General features: G+C 43.5%; 1 protein-coding gene across 1 annotated transcript; it reads right to left on the bottom strand.

Moving 5' to 3' along the window:
• Window positions 1-1074: 1074 nt before the first annotated feature.
• TRIM42 (tripartite motif containing 42) lies at window positions 1075-27192 on the bottom strand. The gene is made up of 5 exons (XM_061168008.1): window positions 26852-27192; window positions 21128-21825; window positions 14855-15678; window positions 10839-11063; window positions 1075-1161 (listed from the first exon to the last, which is right to left on the bottom strand). Exons 1-5 carry the CDS (start codon window positions 27190-27192, stop codon window positions 1075-1077), a joined length of 2175 nt encoding a protein of 724 aa, XP_061023991.1.

Here is a 27192-nt window from a genome sequence, read left to right as displayed (position 1 = left end):
AAGTTCAGGCTCAATAATTAGGAAGTGCCTTCTAACAATATTGGCTTTTTCATATTGAAACAGACTGAATAGGAAGGGAGTGATAGGCATATGTTCACATGTGCCGTGTGCCTAGTCATGTCTGACTCTTTGTGACCCCATAGACTGTAGCCTGCCAGGCTCCTCTGTCCATGAAATTTTCCAGGCAAGAATACTGGAGTGGGTTGCCACTTCCTATTCCAGGGAATCTTCCCTACCCAGAGATCCAACCTGTGTCTCCTACGTCTTCTGCCTCCCCATCCATCAGTGATTTGCCCGAACATTAGTTCTAGTAACTAGAACTACTTAGGCCAGGATCAGAATGCACACCCAGGGACCTGACTTCAATGAGAGTGACTTTTTTGTGTGTGTGTGAAAATATTCCCTTAAGGTTTATGTAAATGTTAGTCTCCATTTCTCATTTTATTTTTTATTTTTTTTCATTTATTTTTATTAGTTGGAGGCTAATTACTTTACAATATTGTAGTGGTTTTTGCCATACATTGACATGAATCAGCCATGGATTTACATGTGTTCCCCATCCTGAGCCCCCCTCCCACCTCCCTCCCCATCCCATCCCTCTGGGTCATCCCAGTGCACTAACCCTGAGCACTTGTCTCATGCATCCAACCTGGACTGGCGATCTGTTTCACACTTGATAATATACATGTTTCGATGCTGTTCTCTCAGATCATCCCACTCTCGCCTTCTCCCATAGAGTCCAACAGACCTTTTTTTTTAAACCAATGCTGCCTCTTACAAAACACTATAGAATTCTGAGCCTAGGGTTAGACCAGAGATAATAAAACATACTGACTTGCTGACTGTTTTGTATCTTAGTTTCAATTTAATGAGCAAACAGCAAGCCAAGACATCAGGCATTTCCTTTTATTAGCTTTTAGTAGACTCCTGCTGAAATGGTTCAGAGGTCCAGGAAATATCGTCTACAACCTCACTGAAGAATGTGGTGAGAAAAATACTTTTACATATGTGTGTGTCTCTATGTGTCTACTTTGTGTTGCATCTCTGAGGTTGCTGCCTGCTCTGTAGGGGTGCTCAGAAGCGTTTCTGGAGGGCAGTCTGGATATTCTTCAGCAGGCCCCACTTAGCTCGGTTCTTTCCACGTCCATCTGGTGTTGCCACCTGCAATCAGAAGCAGAGAGCCCTGGTACCAACCACAAGGGACACAGCAGCTTCCAGAGCCTGGCCTCTGCAGCGGGCCAGACACCACACACATTATCTGATTAGCTCCTCATGTCGACAGTCACATGGGGCAGGTGCCATCGATCCCATTTCAAAGACAAAAAAAAAATAAAAAACTGAGGCTCAGAATAACCAGGTAGATTTCCTAAAGTCTCAGAGCTAGTATGTGGTGGGTTTGGGATTTCACAGAGAAGGTCCCACTTCTTTAAGGCAGCTCATGGGACTGAGTGCCGATTATTGTGTTGGGCTTCACCAGAGAGTAGCCCCAGGGTGCTCCCCACCCAACCCCTAGAAACTGTTTCAGTCACAGCTCATCATTTGTACATTTCAGTGAGTGTGTTTCATTTTCTTACCAGAGTGTGAGCACCTTGATTGGGATGTGGAGGCAATGACGGTCTTTCATCTCTGTATTGCCAACATTGGATATGGTACAGAGAAGTGTCTTAGAAAATTGAATGAAAGGTGAATAGAACTATAATTTGTACATCTGCCAACTGTTTCTCTTTTATGTTTCATACTATCCCTGACCACAGTGCATAGTCAGTGCTCCCTAGAAAAGGCAGCTTGCATTGGGTTGCAGGACTTTCCTAGAAGTCTCACTGACTCAGCTTAGATGTGGAGCTCTATGCCTTACCTTGAGGGTGATGGACTTACCCAGATCTTGCTCTGGTGGCATTTCTGTTCCTTCCTAATACACATTTACCGACAAGGCATTTAGGGAGTGAGGTCAAAATCTGGGTGTGATAGACAGCGCACAGGATCAATGAGCTCAGTCTCGATGGATCAGGACTCATGGGGGAGGTGGAGTGGGGGGAGTGGGGGTGCAGTTTGGATTGTGAAGAGAAATGTTTATACAAAGCACAAAGTCTGTCTATGTAAGATTTTTATGTTTGTATTCAAAGGGAAAGGACAAAAAATAGACACTATTACCATTATGCTCTCCAGTTTTGCAAAATTTATTTTTAGTTTTAGAGAAAACAGGGCTTCATGCAAGATAAAGATTATATGTATGGTGTTAGATTACCCATACCTAGATAAAAATGGAAATAATACTTGGAGATAACCCTGATAAGGGTTATATAAATGTGTAACATACACACACAGAGCTATTGGGGGCAGTGAGGAAGAAATAACAGTGTTGTGACAGGTTGGGAATTGACTCATAAAAATAGAGGATTTAAATTCTGTCTTAAAGGACAGGATCTTCAGAGATAAAGACTGAGTATGACATGTGAATGGGGCAGTGGGGACTGAGGTGTATCTGTGAACAGGAGGATGAGATGAAACAGGACAGAAGAAACAGAAGAGAACTTGAGATACTAAAGACATTGAGATGATAGCTGATAGACCTTCCCCAGCCCCAAACCTCAGATGGCTTTCCAAATCAATTCTGTCAAACTTTTGAAAAAGAGTAGTTTTAGAAAATAGAAAAAGAGCAATAGTTTCCTAGCTCATTTTATCAAGCTAGTAAAACATTGTTTCCAGAAGCAGATAAAACCACGTAAGCAAAACAATATTGGTCCGGTTCATATATGATCATAGATGCAATACTCCAAAGCAAAATATGAGCTAACTAAAGCCAAGTATATTATAAAAATAATGCATCATGATCATAGAGGGGTTTATGCCATGAATTAGAGTTTAACATCAGAAAAAATAATGTGATTTATTTCATTAATGCCTAGAAGAGAAAAACCACATGATTATCTTAAATGATATAAAAAATTATCAAGTTGCATAAGCTCTCAAAAATTTAAAAGTAGAAAGAACTTTCCTTAACTTAATAAAGATTATACATCACAAAGACTAAATAAAAAACCATCAGGGTTCAATGCAAAAACATTAAGATTAGAAATAAGAATAAGAATAAGACAAGGACATCAACCTTACAGCTGCCACTTACTTCTACAGGACCACTCGCCCTGGCCAAAGGTACAAGGAAAGAAAAAGAAACCAGTGTTCAAGAATTGTAAGGAAAGAGATAAAACTATCATTACAGCTGGTATGATCTTATGCTTGGGAAAAAAAGCAGAATCAACAGATAGACTCTCAGAATAATCTCAGAGAGATTATTGAGATTGCTGGAATCATGATTAACCTATCAACACAGCAGTTGTTTTCCTAAGCCAGCAATACATTGTAAAATATAATTAAATAAAAATAACATTAATAATATACACTAAGTCTGTAAAATATATAGTTTAACCAGAAACATGTAGTACCTCTACAAGAAGAATTTTAAAACCTTAATAAAACACACAGGAGGTGATTTGAACAAAAATCAGAAATATTACAAAAATATTAATTGTTTCAAAGTTAGAGACTCAGTGCCTCCCAATTGAATTCTACTTGTTTTATCTTTCCTTGTCTTTCTTTAGGAATTCAATTTACTTACTCCAAAATGGAGTTGGCCTTCAATAAAAGAGACCTTTAAAAAGCATTAATTTTCATGGTTCATGTAAAGGAACACATTTCTATGATTAACTAAACAGACCTTAAAAAAGAAAGAAGGACAATAAGGAGACTTACCTTAGCAGGTCATTAAGACAGAGCACAAAACTGGAATCAACAATAAAGTAATGTGGTACTGACATAAGAGCAAACAGACCGATGGAATACAGCAGAGAGCTCAGAGAAATGCCTCTAAACATATGGCAATTTAATGCAAGATCATATGGCATCTTTTTTGTATTCTAATGGAGAGGATATTGCTAGGTAGATGATATTGGGAAAACTGGCCCATTCAATGTCCAAAAAAAGGAGAACATACATACCTAGCACTACACACAAAGGTGAACTCTGGATGGATTCAAATCCTAAATTTGAAAGGTGAAACTAAAGTTAATAAAAGAATATGTGGAAGATTACCTTTGTGATCTAAGCCTTCTTAAGGACTTTTTAAACAAAACTTCAAAAGGTCAAACCATGAAAAAAATAATTGGTGACACTGATCACATCAAAATGGAAGATTTCTGCTGTTTCATGAAGTACTCAATGAACAAAGTTAGTAGACAAATGTCAGAACTGAGAAGATATTAGCAGTATCTAAAATCATGATCTAGAATATATAAGGTCATACTACAAATCATCTAGAAAAAGAAAAATGCAATGGAAGAATGAGTACATGATATTTAGCAGGCTATCTGCAGAAGAAGGAATCCTGAAAACAAGCATATGAAATGAAATTTTAAATAACAAGGAGACTCACTTTATACCTATCGGGCTAGCAAAATGGTAATGGGCTAGGTGGGGTCTAGGATATAGGGACCCTCATTCACTCCTTATGGAATGTACATGCATCCAGTCAGATCAAGTACACACACACTCTATCCCCAGCAATTTCACTCATGGTATATGTCTGATAAGGGCTGAGTTGTGTCCTTCGAAAATTTTTATGTTGAAGTCCTATTCCCAGTATTTCAGAATGTGATGTGTTTAGAGATAGGACTTTCAAAGAGTTGATTAAGTTAAAATGAGGTCATTATGGAGGGTCTTAACAAACCTAGACAGTGTATTAAAAAGCAAAGACATCACTTTGCTGACAAAGGTCCATATAGTCAAAGCTATTGTTTTTCCAGTAGTCGTGTACGGATGTGAGAGCTGGGCCATAAAGAAGGCTGAGTGCCAAATAATTGATGCTTTTGAATTGTGGTGCTGGAGAAGACTCTCGAGAGTTCCTTGGACAGCAAGGAGATCAAACCAGTCAATCCTGAGGGAAATCAACTCTGAATACTCATTGGAAGTACTGATGCTGAAGCTGAAGCTCCAATACTTTGGGTACCCGATGCGAAAAGCTGACTCTGGAAAAGACCCTGATGCTGGCAAATATTGAAGGCAGGAGGAGAAGGGGGTGGAGAGGAGAAGGGCAGAGGATGAGATGGTTACATAGCATCACTGACTCAATGGACATGAGTTTGAGCAAATTCCAGGAGATAGTGAAGGACAAGGAAGCCTGGTGTGCCGCAGTCCTTGGGGTCACAGAGAGTCAGACTTGGCTTGGTGATTGAACAACAACAAATCCAGTGTGATTATCTTTATAGAAGAGAAAGTCTGGGCACACAGACACACCCAAGGTGCACTTGAATGATAACAGACCCTGTGAGTCTTTTCTCACAGGGAGAAGGTGGGGAGAAAGTAGATATCTGCAAACCATGGGGAAGGATTTCAGAAGAAACCAGACCCTCCAATACCTTGATCTTGGACTCCTGGCTTCCAGAACAGTGAGACAATACATTTCTGTTGTTTAAGCCAACTAGTCAGTAACGTTTTATGTGACAACCTTAGTAAACTAATAATATGTCCCAGAGAAAGTCTCACATCCCCATCCCACCCACGAAATACGAATAAGGCTGTTCACTGAGCATTACTGGAGGTCACCTGAGTGTCTATTCCGCTGAGTAAACAGGTAAGACCTGGTGAACACCAGCTCATTGTAAAGGACGGGGCAGTGTTAAGAGTTAGGGGATAAATGTGCCCGACAACATGGGTGGTTCATAAAAACAGTGTTCAGAGTAAAATGGCAAGACACAGTAAGTTATGTAACACCACGCTGTTTGTGCAAATTAATAACACATTCAAAACAATACACACCATGTAACAACACATAAAAGCAACAAGATGCACAGAAAACATACTGGAATAGATATTTAGGGAAGAGTAGTCACAAAAGGAATTAAATACATAAATAAGAAAGGGCTTGAAGTACTAAGATTTTTTGCCCAATAAAACATAGCTCTCAATAACAAAAGCACCCCCTCATACAAAAAAATCAAACAAACAAAAAGAAAAGGGCCTTACATAGACCCATGTTGGTAATGGACCATGGATTGAGGTATCTGACTAATTCCACCTTCTATGTGTGAAGTTAAAAAATGATAGATCAGGTTTGAGCCTAAATTATACTCATTCCAGGGTTCTAACATATTGGTAGGGAAAATAGGAAGGGAACCAATAGGGTTCTATTTACATGAACCATCAAGGGGCCCTTTGGAAAATTATGAATTCTAAGGAGACAGAGCATATAAACCACTTCAACTTCATTTCAGGGCATGGAGTCACTGTGAGTACGTGGGTGAGTGAGCGGGTAGCATAGGGGTAGTTATTTCGAATGTGTATTAGTGTTGGTCACTCAAATTATCCTCTAACCCCAGCCCCTGAAGGTGTGTGTGTCACCTTAAGGCAGGGTGTCTGCAGTAGGGACAGAAGGAAAACCAGAAGGAGGCTTTTGTGAAACTGAACATGTCCAAGAAGGCCAGGGAGCCCTGCTCTGCGGCTGGACTTCCGGCCTAAGTGCAGCCTGAGCAGGAAGGAAGCAGCCCTGTGGATACGCAGCCTAGCTGGCAGGACCACTTCCTGAGCACACGTGAGGCACAGTTGAGGGGCGGGAGCCAGGACAGACTGAGAAGGAATTTGAGAGGATGGGTGGGGACAGGGATTGGTGCATTTCCTTAAGAACTGTAGGGAATGACACAGAACAGTACCAGTTTGTGATTATTCTGGGGCCTGAATATCTATCCCCAGACCTGATGTAATCTAGGACATCTGGTCTATGTCAGATGTGGTAGGCAGAATAAATTCCCCCGCAAGGTGCCCATGTCCAAATTCCAGGAGCCTGTGAACGTCATGTTACATGGGTGTGCTATGTGTGCTGAGTCGCTCAGTCATGTCCGACTCTTTGTGACCCCACGGACTATAGCCCGCCAGGCTCCTCTTTCCATGGGATTCTCCAGGCAAGAACACTGGAGTGGGTTGCCGTGCCCTCCTCCACGGGATAGTCCCAACCCAGGGATCTAACCCAGGTCTCCCACAATCCAAGCCGATTCTTTACTGTTTGAGCCGCTAGGGAAGCCCTGTTACATGGCAAAGGGGGATTAAGGTTTTAGTCAGCTGGTTTTAAGATAGGGAGATTAAGGGCTTCCTGGTGGTCCAGTGGCTAAGACTCCACGCAGGGGTCTGGGTTTGATCCCTGGTCAGGGAACGAGATCCCACATGTTGTAACTAAAGATCCTGTGTACTGCAACAAAGACCCAGTGCAGGCAAATAAGTAAATATTAAAAAAAAAAGAGAGATAGAGGGATTATACTGAATCATCAAGTGGATCCAATGTGACCACAAGAGTCCTTCAAAGTTGAAGAGGGAGAGGCAGAAGGGAACCAGAGAGATGATGATGTGAGGACTCAGCCTAAAGTTGCTGGCGTTGAAAACAGAGGAAGAGGCCGTGAGCCGAGGAATGTGGCAGCTGCTTGAAGTCTGAAAACGCAAGGAAATGAATTTTCCCCTGGAGCCTCTAGAAATCACAAAGCCCTGCTCACACCTTAGATCTATGATCCCCAGAATTGTGAGTTAATAGGTAAATTTGTATTGTTTAAGCTACCAATTTGTTATAGCAGCAATAGGAAACTAAGGCACAGAGAAAAGTTAGATTTGTCATGGAAAGACTTCCCTGGAGATTTGAAGTCAGAGGGAGACAATGGGGTGAGAACGGGGGCAGTGGTCGTTAGGTGCCCTGAGGTCTAGAGGAAGAGCAGGAGGAAGGACGGAGGCCACAGAGTACATGATTGATCCAAAACCACGTCTCCATTCCTTCTCAAACATCAGTGAAGCTCTTGGATGTTAGAAACTCTCACCTGTGCACTAGGGGCCAAGAGGGGTGAGCAAGGCCAGCATGATGTCTCTCCTCACTGCTCAAGTCTAGTACCCTTTCAATATGAAGTATGATTTTGCTTCATAAAAAAAAGTTCCACTCACTGCTGTTGATTGGACAGAATCCTTCCAGAGTGTGAGGCCAGGTCCTCGAGGCTGAGCCCACCCTGCCCAGACTTCACTGCATCTTGTTATCTGATTATGGTACATGGGACAAAGAACTTTCCTGCCTTGGATGAGACCTAGGTTCCCACTCAACTCCAGGTTACATAAGGCCAGTTAATTTCCCTCTCTGAGCCTCAGTTTCCTCTTCTGTAAACTGGAGGCAGTAACTCCCTGCCTTCGAGTGGTTGGGATGATCACTGATAATGAATATACAGTGTTGGACACAGAGTCAGCCTGCAATGAATGAGACCTTTAAAAAGTGTTAAAGTTAATTTTCATGCTTCGTATATTAGACTGCAAATAAAATCCCTAAAAAATAAAATCAACAAGTCGCAGACTATGAAAATCAAATATAAAAGATGTTATTTCACTTCCTTAACAAAAGGATGAGAATATTGTATTTTGGTTAAGAAATGATTCTGCTGCCTCGTTATGGCGTTTTAAATGAAACCTTTCAGGAATACCTGCATAACACTGATGCTGAAGGAAAAAATATTTCGATTTTATAGGAAAGAGCTGAAGTCATTACTTTTATGAAGCTTTATAAATGTCATTCAAACACACCATCTTATTTTCATTTGCTATTGAAGCCTTTACTTATGCAAATCATGACAAATGTTAAGGAAAGCTGAGTTTCCCCTGGAATGCTAATATAATCACAAAGGAGGAAGAATTACTTCTGAAGGAAAAATCTATATTGCAGCTCTGTGAGTCAGATAAAAATGAAGCTTCCAGAAAAACTTATTAATTAGTGCTCTGCTTATTTAGAAATTGTGTTAAAAAGAAAAGAAACTGGAATGCGTTTTCTTTCCTTAAAGGGAGTGCAAATGCTTGACATAAACAGTTTCAGGGGGCTGTTGCTTCTCGATTGATTGTAAAATAGCACAAAACAACTTTAAGGCCTCTTACAGTATTTTGCAATTACTAATTTTATGTATCAGTTTCTTTCTTCCCTCTTTTATGTAGACATTTTTTCATATATTTATTTGTTTGGTCACATTTTTACCCATGTATTCATTCAATAACCATTAAGAATCTGCTCTATGCACAGTGCTTTGGTAAGCATTGTGTAGAAAGAAAGATGAATTAAAGGTGATTTTTGTTTTCAAGCAGTTCAGAGTGTAAGAGGGATGACAAAATATCTACCTAAGGAAGGCTGACACTCTTTGGTCTCTCCACCCACATCTTTGTCCCTTGCATCTAAAAATGACTTAAGATACATGTAAAAAAAAAAATTGAGTAACATTACTGAGTGCCCTTCATGGCAAGACATTTCAGAGGAATTTCTAAAAAATGAGTAGGCAGATGGAATCAGATTGAAGGAAAAATCCATAGTCAAAAGGACATGCTGTCAAATGTGGCGGCAGCAGTGGGTGTTCTTTGCTCTGGAGAGAAGGGTACCAGCAAGAATTGGGCTGTGGGGCAATTGAGCAACAGGGGACCTGGCTGGGGTCTAACGGGGAAGTGGCCAGGCGAATTTCTCATCACTCACTCTGCCTTCCCCTGTGAGTGTCTGACCTCCATGGAGGGGGAGGGCATGCACAGGGGTGCTGTGCTCCAGAAACAGCGCATCAGGGTGGAGTAGAGGGCCCCTGATTCCCCGGGAGACTTGCTTCTAGTGTAAGGAGCAACAGCTCAATCCTGCCCCACCCTTCCTCCCACTTCCCTTTATTACTAGAGGTAGCAACCAGTCAGATTCTCTTCTGCAAACATTTAACCAGAGTCCAAGGGCATGGAGCTAGCCAGACTGTGTTGGTCACACACAGACTGCACCACAAACCTCCAAAACCATATGCAAGCTGAATTTAGGGGAGGAGAAATGATGGGCTAGCTAATAGTGGTGGAGATTTGGACAGAAGCAGAGACGGAAGTAGGGTGTGGGTGGGAGGGAGTAGAATGAGAGATATTGATGGAGAGACTGAGAAAAACTGATGACTTCCCAGTTTTCTTGTGTATCAGGTGTGTGTCCCGCCTGCGAGTGGTCTCACGAGAGTCCTCTCTCTCTGTACTATAAATTTGTTTTCAAAAGTCAAAAGGAATGGATTTATTCTCTTCTAAAGGATCTCTGATTAAGATATAATTTACTCTGATTCCTAAGAGCACCATCATGGTTGTACAGTAAGATAGTTCTAAGCAGTCTTGGCATTTTTTTCCCCTTTCTCCTTTGAATATCAATAAAATTATGCCCATGAATGTATTTCCCCTGGAGATACAAGGAAGAACCAGCCTTGCATCACAAAAAAAGATAGGAATAATCTTATCCCTTCCTTTTTTGGAGTCCTTCCCGGCTTGCTCACTGGCAACTACTTGACTTTCAGATACACAACAAATACATTTTTTAGTATAATTATATCCTAAATATGGCATGGGACACACTAACACTAAAAAATTTATTCATTGCATGTGTCCTGTATTTATATTGGTTAAATCTGATACACTATCTTTGCTTGAGTCACCACTGGGGCTAATGAGTCACTTTTTTTTTTTGTCTATCTTACACCAAGATTATTTGTTTTCTAGACCTTGAGCTCCTTGAAGGCAAGAATTATGTCTTATTTTCCTCGGAACCTCTACATCCTAACCTGATACCTGGCATGAATGTTTTCTGAATCAGGCTGAAGTGACGATTCTCAGGCCTCATTGGCAAAGTGGGTTGAGGCCAGGGGCACTCTCTGTGCCCTTGAGAAGCAAGTTTTCTGGGAGTAGAGGGGCCTGTGCACAGGGTGAGTTCCATGATCTCACGATCATCCTGACAGCTGCATCCAGAGTGGACCAAGAACATCTGTCTGAGAAATAACGCGCACACCTACCTTGCAAATGTCACTCCATTGCCCAGGACCGTTATCATTGATGGCTCGCACTTTAAACAGATACTCGGTGTTGGGGGTCAGGTTGTGTAGCTCCAGATTCTGCTGCATTATGTCCCGAATTTGTCCACAGAGCTCCGTCCGCACATTGTTAGGAGGGGAAGTAATGAGTTCGTAGAATTCCATCTCAAAAGAGTCCACGTCTTCTGTTGGGCATGTCCAATAAACCTAGGAAGAAATGGATGTGTTAGTGGGGTATTAGCACACACCATGCAGTTTTCTTTCCCTTGAAGATCTGTGTTGTAGGCCCCACGGGGTAAGTTTAAAATGACTCAGCCCCTCTAGCTGCTGAAGACCTTGTGCAACAGTCTTGAAAGGCTGGGTGATGAGTCCTGACGTGATGCTTACCAAGTGTTTTAAGAACAGACAGATGCTCCTTTGGCTTCAGTTCCTATCAGTCAACGTGCAGGTGATCTTGCCCTCTGAACACCACTAACCAAAGTGTCTACCATTCACTGAACACCTGTTATGCATCAGATTCTGTGTCAGACATTGCCTGACTCATGTGGTCCTCACAACTCCCTTGGTGGGAGATTTTATTATCCCATTTTCTAGTGGGGGCTTCCCAGGTGGTGTCGTGGTAAAAAGCCTGCCTGCCAATGCTGGAGACACAAGAGATGTGCGTTCAATCCCTGGGTCAGGAAGAACCCCAAGAGTAGGAAATGGCAACCCACTCCAGTATTCTTGCCTGGAAAATTCCATGGACAGAGGAGCCTGGTGGGCTGTAGCCCATGGGGTTGCAGAGTCGGACATAACTGAGTGACTGAGCATGTATGCAGGCATTTTACAGTGGAGGCTCAGAAAGGTTACATTTAGCAATTTCAACTAGAAGTTGAAAAGTGTATATATTTCAACCCTTCATTTATACACAAAAGAGTCGCAAAGAGGTGAAATGACTCATTCATGTAATGGACAATGTATTTTCACACTCAAAGCATAACATGTCAATTCTTGGGAAGAGAAATATTAACAGATGTTAATTAGTAGATTGTGCCTGACATATAAATATTTTATAATAACTATATTTAAATAAACATTGCATATTTTATTTACATTTTCATAAAATTAAGTGTTATTGTACTGTACAGGGAGCTCAGCCCAGTTGCTCTGTGGTGACCTAGAGGGGTAGGATGGAGGGTGGGGTGGGAGGTAGGTACAAGAGGGAGGAGATGTATGTATACTTGTGGCTGATTCACGCTGCTATGTGGCAGAAATCAACCAACATTGTAAAGCAAACATCCACCAATTAAAAATTTAAAAATGTTGTTGTGTATAAAATAACTTTATAACTACTCTTATAAGTATACACATTTTAAAGTTTCTATGAATTTGTATGATTAATTTATAATTATTTTGTATATATTTACACTTTTAGAAGTGTAAAAAGCTTGACTTATTAATAAGTCATATAAATGTATAAAGTTTTTGAACATTTTTTGATTATCAAAATGTACTCATTTTAAATACAAACTTGGAAAACACATAAAAAGTATAAGAAAGAAAGAAAATAAACATCTCTTATAATCTCACAGTTCAGTTAATAATTCATTATTATTTCTTTCCAATTTTAGAATACAAACACAAAAGTTTATATAATTTGGATTATATTGCTTTGATTCCTGCTTTTTTCACTTATTACTTTTTATATATGTCCCTATATCATTAAAAATTCAGTAAAGCACCATTTTAATAATTGCCCCATAAATGATTTAGTCCTTCTATAGTTGAACATTTAGGTTGTTTCTAATTTTAGACTCTAATAATGATGCATTGAACACTTTGGGGCATGGATCTTCATCACATTTTTAATCATTTCCTCAGGAGGGATTTCTAGAAATAAAATGGAGTTTTTATAAAAAACCCTCTAAGATTTTTAAGATACATAGTGACAACTCATAAGGCTAACTTAAAGAGTACTTCCTGTGCCAAAAGGAGACAATAAATTTAAGGTTACCAAAGGAGAAATGTGTAGGGGTGGAGGTATAAATTAGGAGCTTGGGATTAACACACACACACTACTGTATATAACATAGATAACCAACAAGGACCTACTATATAGCACAAGGAACTGTATTCGATATTCTATAATGACCTATATGAAAAAGAATCTGACAGAGAATGAATATATGTATATTTGTAACTGAATCACTCTGCTGTAACCTGAAACTAAAAAATCATTGTAAATCAACTACACTCCAATTAAATTCAAAAAAACAAAAACAAATATCCCCAAGCAAAAGAGAACTGTTAGTCAGTTGACTAACAGTTAGTCAACTTGAGAGAGATGCCAACACCGATTTCAATTTCTGTATCACTGAGCACTGTGATTCCTGTGTGAACTATATCCCATGATCCTGAAATAGGTGTATTTCACCTATTCAGGTGACAACGTATAAAAATGATATTTTTATATCAAATACCACTCTCTGGCTGTAGGTTTAGGTCCAATTTCGAGAGTCAGTGACTTCACTGAGTTTTCCTATGTACATTCCTTTCTTGAATTCATCAAGGGACCATTTACAGGTGGCATAGGGAGACTGTTCTCCAGGCCCAAGTATAGAGCAGATATCAGCAGTCATTCCCATCCAGAGCTAGATCTTGCCAACCTCTCAAGTGGTCTGAGTTGCCTGGAGATGAGACCTAATGCAATCCCTGATACAATGTCACATATATTGCAGGTTTTGCTGATCTAGTATCATTTGGAAGTATAGGTTCAGCTACTTAGTTGTGGGAACCTGTTATGTGAAGGGCAGAGATACATTTGCTTGTGTCTGACAGCCCATGGGAGGATATGTTCTGTATGTTCTAAGGTCATTCTTGGAGTTAATTATAAATGCCAAAACATAGATTATGATGTTTCAGGAGAACAAAAAAGTAAGGCTTGGTCAGTTCTCCCTTTAATTTTCTTATTTCTAGATCCTTTGATACTGAAGTGTGGTCTGCTAATTGGCAGCAATGGCAACATCTGGAAGTCTGTTAGAAGTGCAGAATCTCAGGCCCCACTGAGACCCACTGAAGCAGACTCTGCAAATAACAAGATTCCCAGGTGCACGTTAATGTTTGAGAACCACTAGTTTAGGCTTCAAGGATGTTAAGTGTCTTTGTGAGTGTTCTCAGATCATGAGGACAGAAGCTGGATTCTGCTACATGGAAGCAGGCCATGGGTTGACTTAGGAATTGTCCCTCTAGTGACCCCAAGAGGAGGCAAGATATGCTCTTATAGAATACATTTTTTCCTCCCTGGATGCCAATAGAACATTATATGAACTATTCAATTTAGATTCATTCAGCTAGATTTGAAAGGAATGTTAAAAGATGGGCTATTTGTTCATGTTAGGCCAAGAAGGTCGAGGAAGAGTCACATCCCTTGACGCTGAATGATGGCAGTTGTAGAGGTCTGTGAGAGATACATACCCCCCCTCACTAAAAGCGGAATCTCAGGAGATAAGAACTGGAATTCCATTGGGGATTATCCTTCTAATCTTTCCAAATCATGAAGAATCTAGATATTTTCTTTAGAAAAAGTAGCAATTTAGAGGAATCACAGCTGATAGATCATGGAGCCCACTTTTCTAATTCCAATTTCTGTTCTCTTTCTACTGTTACAGGCTTTCCTTTGGGAAATATTACCCTCTTCAAGCAGTCTCTTCAAATTACTTTGGTTCCCAAATTGCAGTCTTTTTCAATAGAGAAGCTGCCTTTGAAGTGGAATTGGGGCTTTCAGATGCATTTCTGGCTATGAGTTAAATATATTGTTTGGTTTAAGCCAATCTCAAGCTCTAAAGATTTCAGGAACTTATCCCTTTTGAATGGACTGACCACACAGAGTCCAGAGGAACAGATCTGAGTGACCAGATCCTAGTGATCAATGAGCTAAGTGCAAACTTTCCTGACTACCCACCTCCATGCCATAGCTCACACCCTCCCATCTTTCCTACAGGGCCCAGAGCCTTTCTTACCTTGGCAGCTCTTGGATACACCAGAGTCTGGTAGATAACAATTGGGCCTGGAGTCTGCACAGAGCTATCGTTGAATGAATACCAGTTGTGGAAGCTATTGGTATTCTGCACAGGCTGGTTTTCTACCCCTGCGCTCCAGTAGGTGTAGAGGCCGTCTGTGGGCTTGGCAGGTGCAGCTGACTGGGCTCGCCCATAGGCCTCCAGACCTATCTTGGTCTTCTCACAGGCAGGGGCATTGAAGGACAGTAAGGAGGAGCTTCGCTGGTATATCTGCTGGTTGTCGAAGCTGTGGGTGCTGAAAGTGACCTTCCTGGCGATCATCATTTCTGAGTGCAGAGGGTAGGGGGACGGCAGGGAGTCCCCGGAGGAACATACCTTCTTGGGTCCTGTGGGGAAGAGCTCGTGAATGGCACTAGAGAGCTCAACAAAGTCCAAGGGCATGCAGTTCAAGGAGTGTAGCCGGAGCTGTGGGTCGGGCCTATAAGTGCTCTGGATGCCATCCTCTATCTGGTCCACCAGGATCTTGGCTGACTGCAGGAATGCCACTTGGCCTGTCTCCTTCAGCGCCTCCTTGGAGTAGGCAATCAGGCCATCCATTTCGTTCACCTTCATGGTAGTGACATACACATACTTTTCAATCTCCTTCTGCCTGGACACCTCCAGATTCTCTATCTGCTCCATGATGGTTTTCTCTTTCTCCTGGAGAATGCTGCGCAGCTTGAGAAATCCATTTCTGATCTCTTTTCGCTTTATCTCCTTGTCAGCTTTAAAGCTGTTTTTTAAAATATTGAATTCCATGAGGTCATTATCAATTTCATAGCGGACTGCAAAACAACCAAATTAGTTACTTCAGTTAAATTTTTCATTTCCCCAGATATCAAAGCCAGTGGCAAACTGGAGCGTACTAACTTGGGCTCCAAAGAAGTGGGTGGAAAGGGAGGGAAACCACTTGTTGCTGGGCTGAAAGATGCTAGCATAGGTTTATAAAGTGACTCTGGCCTCTCTCCAAACACCCTTCTCTTCCTCCTTGTCTAATATTTCCCTTGGGTATGATAGCCAGCCTTCCCTGGCATACTTCTGTCTAATAATTCTTACAGCCTTGGGTCTAAAGGTGAAAGTTCAAGGCCACCCTTGATGTTAGTTTTCACTCATCTTCACCTGTCAGCAAGCTGGACTTGAGAAGAGGTGATGTCACAAAGTGATGGATTTGCCCCATGTGAAAGCCTAAGCTTTTGCAGGGGTGGGAGAAGAAATAAATTTCTGATGACTACTTCTAAATATTGCTTTGCCTCATTCACCAAAACCCAGCCCTAGACAATAGTGGCAAATCAGCAAAGTTCCTCTTCGTTGTGGCTTCTCTTTGACACGTCCTTTTTCTCTGCTGGGGGCTTTGACTCCCTGTCTTACCTATCCCACCTCCCACTTCCTTTCCAGAAAGGGTCTGCTGTTACAAGTCAAGGAAAACCAAGTTCATCCTGCAGCCTTGACATGGCATTTGGGTTTTAAGTCTACTCAACCATTCAACAACCATTTATGGGACACTTGTTCCACATCATCTACTTTTCTAAGCTCTAGGGATACAGATATGAGTATGAGAGGCCACTGATGCTCCAGGAATGCACAAACCCAATGATACTGCAGTGCAGAGAATGCCAGGGCAGGGTGAGCATATGGCCCACCTCTGTCTGTGAAATGGCAACTTCATTGGTTTTACAGGGTTTTAGGCATTAGACAGCAAATTGAATACAGGTCAACCTTCTGTGGCCTATTCTAGAGGTAAGGTCCTCTCCAGGAAAGGCTGACTCTGCAGTGAATTGATGGGCTATAATCCTTTCCAGATTTTACTCAGCCATGGGGGTGACCAAATCTTGGTTGGTAATGTGGTCCTGGATCACAGTAAGTTGGATCTCTGTGGGTGGTGGCCTTTGTGACAATGATGTGCATTAAACCCTAGTGTTCTGGCAAACTGTGAAAAGAGGACGATGACTGTCTTGGTTACCACCGTGACTAGGATATGTAGAGGTGCTGGAAAGGTGTTTGTTGAGTGTGAGCCATTCTGCCGTGTTCTCTAACATCTTCAGGGTGAATGTCAGCAGTGTTGCTTTCTGGTCTACTTTCTGAAGCCCTCATTTCCTCTGCCCACCTCCTTCCTCACACTGGCCCAGAAGGGTGGATGGAGAAGCAATACAGATGGGGGCTGGATAGGGGACTATCAGGATATGATTGCAGTGGTGCTGAGAAATGCTCCCTGCCCTCCCCACATGAAAGCCCTGCTTGTGACTTAGGGCCCCAGAAATTCCACTTAATGATGCATTGATTCCTTTGACTCTTCAGCAGTTACTCACTGTTAAAGATATTTGAATAGGAAATTCCTTGCTTTATTAGGGATTAGTTAGGTATCTGTAGAGCAGAGTACAGAGAGTCAAGATAAAAATGTCTTGATGAGGGGGGAGGAAGGGTCCCAGGAGAGGAGAAAAGAGAGGAGAGACCAGAAGTACTACCCACACTCCCCCCCTCACCCCCACCAAATGCAACTTTGCAAGAGCTCTTCTTAGAACAAATTCAGAGCCAGGTTTCTTTCAGGCACTGTATTTAAAATTAGCTACTATTTATTAATCATTTATTATAGATCCAATCCATACATCATTGTGTGTCATACCTTGAATTATACCCGTATATTATTATATACTGTATATAACTTCCTATGAGGAAGACATCATTTCCATTTATAGAGGACACTAAGGCTGGTAGCTCAGATGGTAAAGCGTCTGCCTACAATGTGGGAGACCTGGGTTCGATCCCTGGGTTGGGAAGATCCCCTGGAGAAGGAAATGGCAACCCACTCCAGTATTCTTGCCTGGAAAATTCCATGGACTGAGGATCCTGGTAGGCTACAGTCCATGGGGTCGCAAAGAGTTGGACATGACTGACTGACTTCACTTCTTCACTTCAAGGCTCAGAGAGGTAAAATGACTGTCCAGGGAAGTAGAAACCAGGGCCTGTCCCTAATTCTATTTGCCTAGCTCCAGAGCCTTATGTTTTTAATTGCCCCAGTTGTCCTTCTCTGCCCTCTGTGAGCACTAGAATCACCTGGGAAACTTAAAAATAAAAGAAAGAAACCTATTAACTTTACCTGCTCAGTGAATCAGGCTGAGCTGAGGCTTGGGAAATCAGGTGGGACTGTCTGCAGCTAGATTTAGAATCTAATCCAGGGAACCTTCAGTGGGTCTTGTTAAAAATGCAGATTCTGATGGAGTGGGACCTGAGGCTCTGCATTTCTAACAGGATCCCAAGTGATTCCCATGCTGCTGGACTTGGACCACACTTTGAGTGGCAAGGCACTAAACTTCTGAGCTCCCTTTAAGCCAGTGGTTCTCAACATTGGTGTGACATTAGAATTACGTGAGAGTTTTGAAAAATCCTCATTGCTTAGCCTATACCTCTATGGGGACAGGATACATATATCAGTTGTTAGTAAAGCTTCCCACTGGTCTCAGTAAGCAGCCAGACACTGCACAGCATCAACCCAAACCGAACCTTCTCTTCAGAGCCAGAACTTCTCAAAGTGTGTTCTCAGATCACCTGATTTTAAATTATGTGGAGATCTGTTAACAATGCAGATTTATAGCACCTCCCTGAAAATGAATTGAGTCCTTAAGAACAAGTTTGAGCCCTGGTTAAAAAAAATTTTTTTTTTTTTTAAACAAAGATGAACAGGCTCAATTCTTCCTCTATATCTGAATGGATATGCCACAAAGGTGGCCCTTTCCCAATGGCTGGGCTCATTGGAATTTGTAGCGATGTCCCTTCATTGTCTTGTTTTTCAGGTGTCCTGGACTTTGAGAAGATGATCCCAGCATGACTTTGTTAAAGACCCAGGCTTTCTATGATCGTGTGAGGCCCATAGCGGGCTATATGCATATCCCCCTCCCTAAACCAAGCTCTGGAGAATCCAGTCAAGCTCAGGCCATGGGTCCACCTTAAGAAAACCCTGTGGGAACAAGAGGGGCTTCCACTGGCCTGGCAACATGGCTCCTGCATAATATAAGGGCTTCCCTGGTGCTGTTCCCAAACTTAATAAATGCCCACTGACAAACCATATTTCTAGGCATGGAGCAATTGAGAAATCAAGGTGTTCCTGAAATAAGATGGTGAGAGGTCCTGAGAGGCATAATTAGCAAGGTCTGTCTCTGACCCACCTCTCTGTCCAATGGAACCTTTCTGTGCAGTTCAGGGGAAAGCTGCCCCCTTGTCTGTTTAGACAATGCTTCTGTGGACACTGAAATATCTGACAGGGGAGGAGCTGGGCTGATCTGGGGCATCCTGGTCACTTGACTCTAGGCCACCTCTTAGAGGGACAGGCCGCAGGTGGTGGTGGTGGTCGCTGTTGTTTGTCAGTCTCTCTGTCTCTAGATTCTGACCACTGTTTAGCAGAGTAGGTTGTCAAATGAATGCTGTGGAGTTAACACAGGTTTTGGACTCAGAGAGACTAGGTCACCATTTACTAGGGGCCTTGTGCCAATTACTTCTTGGAATCCCAGTTGTCTTATCCATGGAGGGAATTTTAATGCTGTACTATAAGATTATTGAAAAGATTAGACAATTCTGAAAGGCTTGGGTAAAGTAGGCCTCTGTTCAAGGAAGATATTCCCACTAATAAAAGAGCCTAAAAGAATCAATGAGATCCTCATGTCTACCCTGGTGGATATACACACAGAAATTACTGGACTCTTTGCTGATATCTGTAAAATATCATTGTACTGGGTTCCATCATGAGAACTTGAGTCAGTTTCCCTTATAGAAACTACAACTATGGTATATGTAGTATTTACATATACCATGAGCAGGTATGCAGAGGAATAGCAAGCTGTGGACTAGAACATTATTAGCTATTTCTGGGTATTTGCTACCAGTTCATTTACTTTACTGCTTGCAACCTTGGGGGGAATTTAAAATCGAGGTAACTCTCAACATCAGTTAATTCTTTTCCCCTTCAAATTGGGAAAATACTGCAGGAAATCCATCCTTAAGGACAAAACATCTTAGACAGGCACACAGAACTTCAGATCAAGCTCCTTCATTCTCCAAGGAGCAATATGAGGCCCAAGGTCACGAAAATTATAACCAAGATTATAGAATCTTTATGCACAAACTATGTGTGAGATCTGTTTTTATATGTTTCAGATAGAGTAACTCCTTTATTCCTCACAAGCATCTAATGAGGGAGTTATTACTGTTGTAACAGGGAAGAACAAATCTGACTCCATATTATATCTGTTCCTTTCGTTTTAACCTTTGTGTTTTGTTAACCTGTGCTTAGTCCTGCTGACTCTGCACATTTTGTAAAAGAATATTGCCTGTAGCCTGCCATATACATGCTAGCCTATTCTCAAGACTCTGATCTTCAAGAGTCCATTCATATAGAGATTAAAAGTTGCAGAACAGAGAATGACATTTGTCTTGTTGCAGCTTTGCAAGAACATGGTGACCTGATCTAGGTGGACAGCTGCGAGAACAAAGGATATAGACACCAAGAAGTTTGCAGCACCCAACCTTGCCCCTCCCTTACTCTGCCTTTAGAAAAGTGCTTTGCTGAAACCCTTTGGAGAATTCGGGAGTTGGGTGGGACAGGAGCCGCCTGTCTCCTTGCCTGACCCTGCAATAAATCTTTCTCTGTTTCAAACTCCAACATTTCAATGGTTTGTTTGGCCTCACTGTGTGCTGGGCACATGAACTTGCATTGGGTAACACTATTACCCCCATTTTTCAGCTGAGAAAGCCAAGGCATAGGGAGTTAAATGGCTGGCAGTAGTTGCCAGATGTGACTACCAGGCCACTGACTTGCAGCCTGGCTCAGTGTCTCCCGGCGCTTGGACCCCTTCACCAGGTGGATTGGAGCTAAGGCTCTCTGTTAAACTGCTGCTGTTACTGCTGCTAAGTCGCTTCAGTCGTGTCCGACTCTGTGCGACCCCATAGAAGGCAGCCCACCAGGCTCCCCCATCCCTGGGATTCTCCAGGCAAGAACACTGGAGTGGGCTGCCATTTCCTTCTCCAATGCATGAAAGTGAAAAGTGAAAGTGAAGTCACCCAGTCCTGTCCGACTCTTCACGACCCCATGGACTGCAGCCTGCCAGGCTCCTCCATCCATGGGATTTTCCAGGCAAGAGGACTGGAGTGGGGTGCCATTGCCTTCTCTGAAACAGATCCTCCCAAATCACCTCCCCCATCAGTTCCTGAACTAGGAGTAGTGGAGGGAGAACGAGGGATCAGGACCTGCTTTGAACTTGGCGATGGCGCTGAACAGCGCGGCGGCCCTCTCCGAGCAGGCGTCGATGAGGCTGATGGTGTCGTGGCCGTTGTGGAGGGAGGTCTTACAGAAGCCGCACAGCAGCTCGTTGTCGTTGCGGCAGTACTCGATGATGCGGCTGGACGGGTGGTGGATGCAGATCTTCTCGTCCTGGTCCTCCGTGCTGGTGTCCACGAACACGTGGTCCTGCATGGCCACGTCCGAGTGGAAAGTCTTGAGGCACTCGTTGCAGAGGTTGAGGCGGCAGGTGAGGCAACGCTTGTAGGCGATGCGCTGGCTGCGGCAGACCTGGCAGACGATGGGCCCGCTGGAGCGGTCGAAGCGCCACTTGAGGTAGCCGTGCTCCTGCATGTAGCGCTTGGTGAGGCGGCCGCGCAGGTAGTTCTCGGGCAGCTGCATCTTGTGGCTGTAGGGCATGCAGTGCGAGCGGCTGCACACCGGGCAGATGAGGATGAAGAAGTTCTCGGTGACCTCGGCGTGCTTCTGCAGCCGCCGCAGGCACTTCTCACACAGGCTGTGGTGGCAGGGCAGCATGAAGGAGTGCAGGCGCATGCGGCCACAGATGGGGCACGACAGGTGACTGACCAGGTTGCTGTTGGCCGTCGGCATCCTGGCCTCCTCTAGCTGCGTGTCGCTGCTCCCGATGTGCAGCGCCATCTTGGAGCTGCAAGGAGAAGAAAACGTGCGGACTCAGGAGGCGGCCTCCGTTTCTCCCCCTCGGAAGGAACTGGTGCATCGCTGAGTCGCAGCGCGCTGTGATGGGGAGGAGCATGGGTTGTCCGACAAACCTGGTTCTAAACCCGCCTCCACCATCCTTTAGGTGGGCTCAACGCATCTAAGTTAACCTCTGCCTGCCTGTCTCCTCATTATAGAATCACTTGATGGGGCTTCTTGAGAAAATGAAAATGGAACTGAGTGCCTCGATGGCCTTTGAGCAGTCCTTGGAACGCTGTACCTGATATGCAACTGCTTGTTGTTATTTCTGAGCAAGAGAAAAACAGCCTAGAGGGGCAGGCACTTTCAGCTGGGTACTGGGATTCTGTTGGCCATAGATAATATCACAGAACACCCACGGCAGACAAGGCCATTCTGGGACTGTGGTGAAGCAAAGCAGAAACAAATCACTTCCTCATGTTTGAACTCAGAAGCAAGAACATTGTCCAGACCACAAAAAATCACCAAACATCCCCTGTCCTGATTAAAAGCAGTGACTGCGGCTTTTTTTCTTAACCAATAGCAGGCTCAACCCTGTTATTTCCTTCTTCTATGCAAGATTTATTAAGATACCCAATAGGAGATTTACCCCTGTGTCCTCCCCTACCATGAGCATAAATCCTGTAATAACTTAGTGATGCCTTCTTACTGAGACAACTCACACTTGCTCATGGTGTATTTCCCTCTTGTTTCAGTGGGACAGTAAATCCAAAGTCCTCCAGCTATAGGTGTGTTCTTCGTGGGTTTTACCTAGAGGGCACCGACATCATTATTATTGGTATGTGTGAGAGGGAACACAGGGGTGGGCAAAGTGTTCTTCCCAGGACACCAAGAGGTCAGTCTCCCAGCCAAGCCCAGAACCTGAGTGTTCTAATGATCAGACCACAACTGTGGCTTATGGGGGTAGAAGTCCCATTAAGGTTGCACATGATGGAATGCCTGCTTTAGAGTTGCACCATTGAGATGTGTCATCACCTCTCTCACCCTCAGTTTCCTCCTTTATAAATCAAATCTCACAATACTACTTCCTTCATGAGGATTTTTAAGTCTCCATGGGATAATCCATGACAAGTGCTTAACTGCCTGGACATAGTAAGCATTCAATAAATGTGCTCTGTAATGACTTCATTCTGCTCCTAGCTAGCCCGTGTCCACAGCAGAGAAAAACAATGGTCAAGTCTGCTAGAGAAGAGTATGCTTCTCCTGTATGTGTCTGTTGAACATTTATCTAATATCTGAAACTGATATCATATATTGTAAGAACCGTGGATGAAGTAAGTGCATACTTGTAAAATTCAAGTGCATATTCTAAGAAACTACAATCAGGGCAGAAGCAGTTTGTGAAAATAAGTGAATTAGATGGAAGTATGCTAAGATATTTAATTTGTGACTATTCTTATCTCTCTTATCCTCTGTATTAGTGATGTCTGGGGGTTGAGTTTGACATTGTGCCTGTGTTTTTTTGTTTTTTGTTTTTTTACTTTTTCCTTCTTGCAGTCCCTATATGCCCCTGGCTTCTTCCCCATTCCCTTAGCCAGGGACCTCAGAGCCCAGACAATCAAGTGTGATTTCCCAAAATAAGGTGCCCAAACATGCTGGGATGGAGTGGCCCTTTGGTGACAGTGCCCCTATGGAGACTTGGGCACCTGGGAAGCTCTCTCTTGGAGATTTGGACGCTGGTATCCAAACCTGCTAGCCTCAATGTTTTCAGTCTCATTCCTTCTCTGCTTTCCCAGCCTCTGATTTTTCCTGCCCAGGTCCTGAAGGGGTCACCTGGAGAAGCAGGCTAGTTTTACATATGGCAGCTGGATAGATTACTCCAGTTTGATAAGGTGGGACTCTGAGAATCAGGGTGTGATATAAAGAGAGATAGCAAGAGAATTCAGTAAGAGAGAGGGAGAGACAAGGGTGTTGGGGGAAGAGGAAAAGAGAATGCAGTGAGGAGACAGGTGTTAATGGCCCAGGGAGCTGGCATGGAGGTGAAAATGAAAGTGGGAAAAGGAGATGAGTAAGGCAAGGAGGGATGAATGAGCTCAGAGTGAGGTGGGATGAGGAAGATGCTGAGCAGGAAGCAGTGATGAAGAACAGGGGAGGCAGGGATCAGACACCAAAAGAGAGGCCAGATGGAAGGAATATCTCAACGTACCTAGCACAAGCCGCCTGACACTTGTGGTAGCATCTCTGACCATTATCAGAAAGCCTCAGGCCTGGACTCAGGCATTCAGGGACCATCATTCCAGGCCAAAACAGTTGCCAAGCCAAGCAGCCTGGTCTTCTTGTTGAGATAATGGCCTCTGCTCCTCTGTACAATGACTGCCTGCTCTCAGATTTAGGCCTGTTCCTTTTGTGCTTGGGTTCCCATCATATCACCTGCAAGTCTCCTGGCTTCCTTTCTTGTTCCCTCCAGGCCATTCTGTACTGTAGCATCACCTGGGGTTGGGGGAGGCTTTTCAAATCCTGATGTCCAGGTCCTACCCCAAGCCAATGAAATCAGAATGTCTGGGGGGTGGGGGCCAGGTATCAGTAGTTTGTAAAGATCCCCGGGTGACTCTCATACAAAACAAAGTTTGGGAGTTCCTGGTCTAAGCATCCCCCAAAAAGCCAATGTCATCCCCCTCTTGTTGGAATGGCTCCAAGATGCTCCATTGCTGTTTTGCAGGAAATGGGGCAGTTGAGAGGAGAGAGGGGTGTGGAAGCTACTTTCTGCTCCTTAGACCTTCGGGACTTGCATTGGGAACCCCTGGGTTCTCTATTCATGCAAAGATTGCAAGAGGTCTATGAGTTGAGAGTAACCTTTACTAAGCATCTACTAAGTGCTGACCTGTGAGAGAGAGCATATCCTTCCCTGAATTCACTGAACCTTTGCTCACAGGATTGTTCTAGCCTTGAAAGGTTTCCAGCCTGCCCCCATTTTTCTGCCTTTCCAAATGCTGTCGTCCTAGAGGGCTGAGTTTTGGTCTTTCCCCTGTAAGAAGTGTGCCTCTGCCACCTCAGACAAAGTGACACAGACTGCGATGGTCAGAGCAGGAAGAGGATGTTCAGTGCCTGACACAGTGGGTTAATGCCTAAGTGAGTAATTGAGACTCTCAATGCAATGACGTCTGGCTAGGAACAAAGAGAAGGCTGGCAGGAGTTCATGGCCATCTGGGGTATTTATTCAGGCCACAGGGCCAAAAGCAGCCCGTGGAAGCTGTTGCTTTTCTAAGAAGCGTTGCAGATATGAAGGGTTCAGAGGAGGAAGAGGAAGAGCAATTTATATTTTTATATCACATAACAGATTTCAAAGCGATGCTAATCCTCATACCCCCTGAATCGCTGCAGGTACCATACTCTGCATTTTGAAAGACAGCATTTCAATTTAATTTTAATTTAAGCACACAAACTCTGGGTTCAAATTCTGACTACATCTTACTAGTGGTGTGATCTTGGGTCATTCAACCTCTTAAATGCTCAGTTTCCTCATAGGTGTGGTGGCCATGGGACAGGGATTACCTGGGGTCACGCACATGGGTCCTGGCAAGTTGTTTTTGCACTAAGCATCAGCTATTATTATTTTGTAAAGGTGAGCGAGGTGGGGTTTAGGAGAGCTCAGCACTCATACGGGATGGGGCTTGGTTTGGAACTCAGGTCTATACTGGTTAGTGGCTGTTTAGGACACCTACACTTCAGTGTTACAAAATTCTTTTTTTGAAGTGGAAGTAATTTTTAGTGCTACATTTTGAAATGCAAACAAAAATATTTAAAATAATAACATCATTCAATATATATTTTTATTGTTACATTAAGTACAAAACAAATTATTTATAGTATTTTTTAGCTCTTCTTTCCCTTCCTATTTTATTGAGATGTAGTTGACATTTAACAATGTATAAGTTTAAGGTGTAGAACATAATAATTTGATTTACAAACATCAGGAAGTGATTATCACAGTAAATTTAGTGACCATCCACCTTCTCCGACAGATAAAAATGAAAGAAATGGAAAAAAATTTAAAAATTTTTCTTGTGCTAAGAACTCTTAGGAGTTACTCTCCTAACAACTTTCATATGTAACTGACAGAAGCATCAATTATGTTTATCCTCTTGTATATGATACCCCTAGTACCTATCTTTTTTAAATTTTTATTTTATTTTAATTGGAGGATAATCACTTTACAGTATTGTGATGGCCTCTGCCATACATCAACATGAATCAGCCTTAGGCATAGACGTGTCCCCTCCCTCCTGAACCCCCCTTCCACTTCTCTTCCCACCCCATCCCTCCGGGTTGTCACAGAGCACTGGCTTTGGGTTCCACGCATTATACGCCAAACTCCCACTGGTGATCTATTTTACATATGGTACCTGTCTATCTTATAACTGAAAGTTTGTATCTTTTGACCTTCACATCCAATGCCACATGCCCACCTTCTGCCTCTGATAACCACACATCTCCTCTTTTCCTGTATTTGTTTCTTTTTGAAGTGTAACTGACCCACAGCACTATGTTAGATCCTGTTACACAACATAGTGACTTGATATTTCTGTACATTTCCAAATGATCACCACCGATGTCTAGCTACCATCTGTCACCATACAAAGACCAGGTGATATATTTGTCCCATGACGAAGTGTAACTAGGGATTTCCCTGGTGGCTAGATGGTAAAGAATCCAGCTGCCAATGCAGAGACATGGGTTGGATCCCTAGGTGGAGAAGATCCCCTAGAAATGGCAACCCACTCCAGTTTTCTTGACTGGGAAAATCCCATGGACAAGAGGAGCCCGGGACGACCGTCCATGGGGTTTCAAAGAGTCGGACATGACCGAGCAGCTAAAGAAAAAAAAAAAAAAAATGTAACTAGAATTAATTGCTAGCGAGTTCTTGGGCTCTCCTTTCCGGATAAGGAGGCGGACTCGGGGCGGAGCGCCGGCCTGCCCCGCCCCCACGGTCGCGGGGCGCCCCCGGCTCCCGCGCGCGCGCGCGGCGCGGCACTCACGAGGTGCGGATGCTGCGGAGGCGGCCCTTGCGGAAGGTGACGGCGGCATTGCGGCAGCAGCGGCTCTCGTAGTAGTAGCACTCGAGGTTGCTGCTGGCCGTGCAGCAGCACTTGCAGTTGGGGTCGTTGGCCCAGGAGCAGCAGCACCAGTGGCAGTTGGGGCTCTCGGAGCAGGTGCAGTGGCAGCACTGGCAGTCGCGCTCGTCTTGGTACGGGCAGGGCAGGCAGGTGCAGTTGCGCTCCGAGGTGAACAGGAACTTGCAGCACAGGCAGGAACACAGCCGCGGGCAGCACCTCTGCCATGTACAACATGGAGAGCAGACGCACATGGCGGTATCCAT

Source organism: Dama dama, chromosome 19 (assembly GCF_033118175.1).
Source record: "Dama dama isolate Ldn47 chromosome 19, ASM3311817v1, whole genome shotgun sequence".
Lineage (NCBI taxonomy): Eukaryota > Metazoa > Chordata > Mammalia > Artiodactyla > Cervidae > Dama > Dama dama.
This window is presented reverse-complemented; position numbering and strand designations above follow the sequence as displayed.